General features: G+C 37.1%; 1 protein-coding gene across 1 annotated transcript; it reads right to left on the reverse strand.

The window, feature by feature from the left end:
* Positions 1-4,176: 4,176 nt before the first annotated feature.
* On the reverse strand, positions 4,177-5,787 carry LOC143611950 (uncharacterized). Its single transcript, XM_077086045.1, has 4 exons — positions 5,610-5,787; positions 5,244-5,510; positions 5,013-5,178; positions 4,177-4,648 (listed from the first exon to the last, which is right to left on the reverse strand). The coding sequence occupies exons 1-4, from the start codon at positions 5,785-5,787 to the stop codon at positions 4,177-4,179; spliced, it is 1,083 nt and encodes a 360-aa protein (XP_076942160.1).
* Between the last annotated feature and the right edge of the window lie 779 nt (positions 5,788-6,566).

The following is a 6,566-nucleotide window of genomic DNA, read 5'->3' on the forward strand; positions in this document are numbered from 1 at the left end:
AAGATATTTAGACACGTGTTTAACAAACATCAAACATCACTTAAGGACAAAGATTAGATGTGTGTGATGTAATTACGGTTACTATTATAATAATAACATAAGATAAAACACAAGATGTTTCATGGTCAATTATTTGCATCTCTTTTAGTAGTAAAATATCAACAATTATAATTATTATTTATATTAAATTATGTGTGAAGTAGATAAATATTAATCTCTGTACATTTTTATGTACGTGGAATAATATGAAGATCATTAGACTCAATTAGAATAATACATTTCACATCTATCATCTTCATTTTATAAAATCCCTACACGTGCCATACCACACCACTATGCATGTATAATAAATACTATTTTTCAAAAACAAAAGAGGATGATGCGATGAGAGTATAGAGAAATCAAAAGAATGATATAGATAGAGTGAAACAAAAGAGAGAAGTAACAATGGTAACGGTTACTAACCCGATGGTGATTGACTGACGACGATAATAAACATTGGTCTTAATTAGTTAAGTCGAAGACAACGCCTGCGGTCTGCGGTGGCTAGTGGCGTTCCCAATAAATCCCGAACCATGGCCCTTGGAGAACGTGCCAACTCGGGATTCCGACGTCCCATACTCCCGACACCCACAGTATGGTAGAAGTATTGCCGTTCATTCTTAAGCATCATGTTCTAAATACGCGTTTAAGGTAGGAGTTATGCTTAAGTTATTTTTGTACATAGCTTAGACCCTAGTCGGAGGTATAGTCTATACCTTGATCAACTAATAAGTGAAATATAGTTTTCATAAGATGAGGTATAGATAAAATATTATTTCTTCATGATTATAAAGATTTTATAGTCTTTCTTAAGAAAGAAGAAACATAGTATATACGTTTCTTCCTGAAGAAGAAACATAGTGTTTAAATGATGAAACATCTTGGACTAAAGGTTTCAAGTATTTTTATAAAGAGAAATGATTATCAAGGTAATGATTATGCAAATAGACTAAAGGTCTAAAGCTAGATCGTTGATCTAGTATTTATAAAAGGTTATTCTCATACTATAGGTCCGAGGTAACAAGAAGATTAAGTCGGTGGGTTACGCTAACCATAAAAAAGGTGAATACATCTAAACTCTTTATAGGCGTGAACATGTCCAACTCTTTACAACTTTATAAATCGAGTGTTATAAATGATTACATGGGATTACGTATCCCTAAAACATTATAAACAGAGGTAATCCTTGGCCCTCAGGCTGTCGTATACGTTTGTCTGGATCCTTTCATATGTGGGTAGACGGTGGGCACACCGCACCACGCTTGATTATGCCTCCGCCACGTTGGGTCGGACCTACGATGTTCGAGTGGGGATAATCTTGTGTATATAGGTAGTGGCTACGATCTCGAACGCTGCGGTGTTCGCTGAGCGGTTTCGAGTTGAGCTGGAGTTTATAATGGTTATTCAGACTTTCAGAACTTGATTGTTTCCTAAGCCACGTTGGGCCGAGGTCTACGATGTCTCGAGGGGATAATTAAGTATTAAACTATTTTGTGTCAACGTGTTCATCAGCATGTAGCTGATGTATTTTTAACATTTCAGGAAAGCAAATATAGTACAAGTAGCAAGGATTAGAGTCACTCATGGAGTTAGATGCCATATGGAGATTGCTCATTTTTATTATTAAAATATTGTAAACAAGTTTACTAAAAAATTTATAAATCACACACTTGGATATTCACTATCCAAGAAATTTCGAAATAAATTAATATTTTATTTGCAAGCACTCGGATATTTAATATCCGAGAAGTTTTCAAAATTAAATAAATATTTTATTATTAATAAAGTTTTCCGCTAGAAACAACAAACAAACTCTGATTTATTTACAAAACAGGTACTCACTAGTGGTCACACGCCTAGGCCCTAAGTCGGGGTGTGACAGAGAATACCACCTGTCACACCCCCATACCGGGCCTGGAAGTGTGACTACCCGTTGGTACCTGTTTTGTAAATATATCAGAGTATAAGGTTTGTTTTAGCGGAAGACTTCTTTTAATTATAATAGTATTATATTCATCTAACTTAGTTCGGGAATAAACACCCAAACTTACATTGTTTTACCAAACAAGTAATTTACGTAACAAGAATTTCATTTATATTTATATATAAAAAACTGAGCCATTCATCACAAAACTTCTAATGGTATGACTCTATCCTTGCTTAGCACATCTTTTCCTTTCCTGAAATATTAATTAAACACGTCAGCGATATGCTGGTGAAACGTATTGACTTAATAAACAATTTTAACAATCATTATAATACATAGAAAGTTTTCTTATTACTTAGCAAAAACGTCTCTTATTTCTGGGACCATTGCCACAGTAAAATACAACAAACTAACATGCCCTCGGGATCTGATGCCCATATTGAGGGGGTTAGTTTGACCAGCATGTAACAAACTATATAAATTCTCGGGACCCGCTGCCCATAATGAGAAACTAGTTTAATCTACATGCAACAGTATGTTTGGATCCAGACACATGTACTGACTGTCTAAGTTCTTTATTATCTAACATGTATTATAGCATTTTAGAGATCCTAACATCTCATGTAAACATTCAACAAACTTAGGGATCACGTAATCCCTTTACTTTGACAGACTTGTCAAGTCAAACCCGATGTCTAATTTGCCAAGTTTCCAATAAAAGGTTGCACGTATTCACCTTTCAAAATCGAGCTTTAACTTCTTTTGTTTAAGCCGGATGAACGGGATTTATCAGACCTATAGTTTGATAACAACCATGTATTACTACTAGATCACGTAATCTTGTTCCAAATCTTATATCTGGTTTAGCCTTGTAAATCTTTTTGAATAAAACTCTTTTGTTTATTCTAGGGTGACGTTTGATATAGCATGATTTGGCCTAATAGGTTCAATCGCTCTCATTGAGTTTCTCCAGGTAAGTAAACGGATCCCTCGGTTAATTTGGATTTATACGAATTACTTTCCTTAGAAAAGAAACCTGGTATACTGGCGATATCCCCCTTCCAATTACTACATGCCCGTCAAAATATAATGTTTTTATTTGGACATTACTTCATCTAGAAATAATATCCTTATGAAAACATTTAATCGTATATTAAAGCAAGGTTATAAGCGATACCCTTGACTAGGGTTTAATATAAAGATAACTTAGTACATAAGTCACCTTAGATAGTCTAGACAAGTTGATAATAACTTGGACAGAGGTTCGATTTTTTGTTTTGATTGCTTACGAACTTCCTAACTCGCAGGGCTTTGTCGTAGCGCTTAGCAGCGAACAATCAAGTGTTCGAAAGAGAGAAAGAAGTGATTTTGGTGTAAGATTTGGCTTGAACCTGAAATTGCTATTTATAGGCTAAGCTGGTGACCCATCGCGATACGCGATGGGTTTTTAATGTACCCATCGCGATTAAACCGCCATTTGATTAAAATAGTAAGCCGACATATCAGATATTTTCACAAGGGGTCGCGATGCGTGATGGCCATGTCCTTGGGACCATCTCGTATCGCTAAAGGGTCAAATTGTATTTTGATGCTTTCGAACCCTGTGCTTTCTCGTTTCGCCATGCAAAAATACTACGGCGGCCCTTAAGCGGCGATGCGAGCGTGCGCTATCAAAACGTCCATCGCCTGTGCGCGTGCGTGTTCGGGTGCTTCGCACCCTCCGCTAGGACCACTGGGTGCATAAGGGCATATAAGAATATTACTATGGAATTTCTTCTCCTTATATGGAGCTTAACATTTTTATCCACTTCCAATGTGGGATGGGATTAGCACTCCTTATTTATACCCATGTGCAAGGATTTCACTTTCTTTCCTCCACCAAGTTGGTGGATGCACCCATCTTATCTTATTTTCCTTTTTCATTTTTTTACAAAGTTTATCCATAAACTTTTTATATTAAAATTTTTTGTCCAAAATATTTATGGATTTTTATGGGATCTTACATCCTCCTCACCTTTGAATTAATCTCGTCCTCGAGATTATTGGAACAGATGTAAGTATTTATTTTTCATTTCAGATTCGAGTTCCCAAGTATATTCGGGTCCTCGACGCGAATCCCATATTACTTTGACATTCTTAAGACGCTTCTTTTTGAGGAACTTAACCATAGAATCTTCTATTTGAATTGGTTGTTCCACAAACTTAAGCTAGTCGTTGACTTGCATGTCTTTCAAAGGCATAGCAAGCGTTTCGTCGGCTAAACATTTGCGAAGTTTCGAAACATGAAATATGTTATGTATGCCTTTCATTTCTTCAGGGAGTTCGAGTTTATAAGTAACCGGTCCAATCTTTTCTAGGATTTTAAATGGTCCAACGAATCGGGGACTCAGTTTACCTTTCTTACCAAAATGAACAACTCCCTTCCAAGGTGATACTTTCAACAAGACCTTATCACCCTCTTGGAATTCTAATGGTCTGCGGCGTATGTCAGCATAGCTCTTTTGTCTATCCTGATCCGCTTTTAGTCGATCCCTGATTAGTTGTATTTGATCAGTAGTCTTTTGAACCAGTTCGGGTCTAGACATTTGTTTGTCTCCGACTTCTGACCAACATACCGTCGTTCGGCACTTGCGACCGTATAAAGCTTCGAATGGTGCCATCTGTATACTTGTGTGGTACCTGTTGTTATAAGAAAACTCCATCAACGAGAGATGAGTATCCCAGCTACCACCAAGATCGATTACGCATGCACGAAGCATATCTTCCAATGTTTGAATCGTCCTTTCACTTTGCCCATTTGTCTGTGGATGATAAGCAGTGCTTAAGTTCAGACGGGTGCCCATAGCTTTCTGGAAACTTCTCCAGAAGTTTGATGTAAACCGACTATCTCTATCAGAGATGATTGATAGTGGTACACCATGCATTAGTACGATTTTCTCTACATAGAGTTGGGCTAATTTGTCCATTGAAAATGATTCCTGAATTGGAATAAAATGTGCAGAATTTGTCAATTTGTCTATGATAACCCAAATGGCATAGTTACCTCGAGTAGTCTTTGGTAACTTCATTATAAAGTCCATGGTTATCATATCCCATTTCCAAGTAGGGATTTCGGGTTGCTGCAAGAGTCCTAGCGGTTTTTGGTGTTCCGCTTTGACTTTTGAGCAAGTTAGGCATTTGGCTACATATAGCTATTTCTTTCTTCATGCCTATCCACCAGTAATCGTTCTTGAGGTTGTGATAAATTTTATCACTTCTTGGATGCATCATATACTTGGATTTATGAGCTTCCTCATGAATCTTATCTCTGGTACCCATATTCTTTTGCCAAGGCGGAGAATTTCGTCATCCCCCTTAACCAGTTGATCAATGGTACCGTTCTCTTTTTCTTCTTTAATGTTCCCTTTTACCAGAGCTAACTTTTGTGCTTCACGAATTTGACTAGTTAAGTCAACCTTAGGTTCTAGTCGAAGGGCTCGAACACGTTTAGGTATCCTGTGTTCTTTTCTACTCAACGCATCAGCTACCACGTTTGCTTTACCTTCGTGGTATTCAATTTCACAATCATAATCACTAAGCGTTTCCATCCATCTTCTTTGTCTCATATTTAATTCCTTTTGGTTAAATATATGCTTGAGACTCTTATGATCATTGAAGACGGTGAACTTGACACCATAAAGATAATGTCGCCATAATTTCAAAGCAAAGATTATAGCTCCCAGTTCAAGATCATGAGTGGTGTAGTTTTTCTGATGAGTTTTTAACTGACGTGAGGCATAGGCTATTACCTTGTCTCGTTGCATTAATATGCTACCCATTCCTGTGTGCGAGGCATCACAGTATATAGTAATGCCATCTAGTCCTTCAGGTAGGGCTAGTATGGGTGCATTTGTCAGTTTTTGTTTCAGAGTTTCAAAGGCTTTTTCCTGCTTAGGTCGCCATTCGAATTTAACCGATTTCCGGGTAAGTGAGGTTAAAGGGACAGCAATATGGGAGAAGTCTTGAATAAATCTCCGATAATATCCCACTAAACCAAGAAAACTCCTAACTTGTGTTGGAGATTTTGGTTTCTCCCATTTGGTTATTGCCTCAATTTTTGCTGGATCAACATGAATTCCTTTGGCATTTACGACATGACCTAAGAATTGAACTTCTGAAAGACAAAACTCATACTTCGAATACTTAGCGTATAGTTTCTCGGTTCAAAGTACTTCGAGTATGGTTTTCAGATGGAATTGATGATCAGATTCGGACTTTGAATAGATAAGAATATCATCAATGAATACGATAACGAATCGATCCAAGTATGGTTTACAGATTTGATTCATCATATCCATAAATGCAGCTGGTGTATTCTAAGCCGAATGGCATAACAGTGAATTCAAAATGACCGTATCGGGTTCCAAAAGCTGTTTTAGGAATATCATCATCCTGAACCTTCAATTGATGATACCCGGATCTAAGGTCTATTTTTGAAAAGCAACTAGCTCCTTGTAGTTGATCGAATAGATCGTCAATACGGGGCAAAGGATATCGGTTCTTGATTGTCACTTTATTCAGCTCATGATAGTCAATGCACATCCGCATCGATCCATCT

The sequence above is a fragment of the Bidens hawaiensis genome, unplaced genomic scaffold, assembly GCF_021521415.1.
Source record: "Bidens hawaiensis isolate Kalapana, Puna unplaced genomic scaffold, B.hawaiensis_p1.1 tig00032787_1, whole genome shotgun sequence".
Taxonomy (NCBI): Eukaryota; Viridiplantae; Streptophyta; class Magnoliopsida; order Asterales; family Asteraceae; genus Bidens; species Bidens hawaiensis.

What these genes read in the sequence shown, in the direction of transcription:
- LOC143611950 (XM_077086045.1), bottom strand. Translation starts at nt 5,787, where the DNA reads ATGGGTAGCATATTAATGCAACGAGACAAGGTAATAGCCTATGCCTCA. An exon ending in CGTCTTCAATGATCATAAGA is followed by an intron (nt 5,511 to 5,609) that starts GTCTCAAGCATA and finishes AATACCACGAAG; the next exon opens with GTAAAGCAAACGTGGTAGCT. An exon ending in GTTACCAAAGACTACTCGAG is followed by an intron (nt 4,649 to 5,012) that starts GTAACTATGCCA and finishes TTATAACAACAG; the next exon opens with GTACCACACAAGTATACAGA.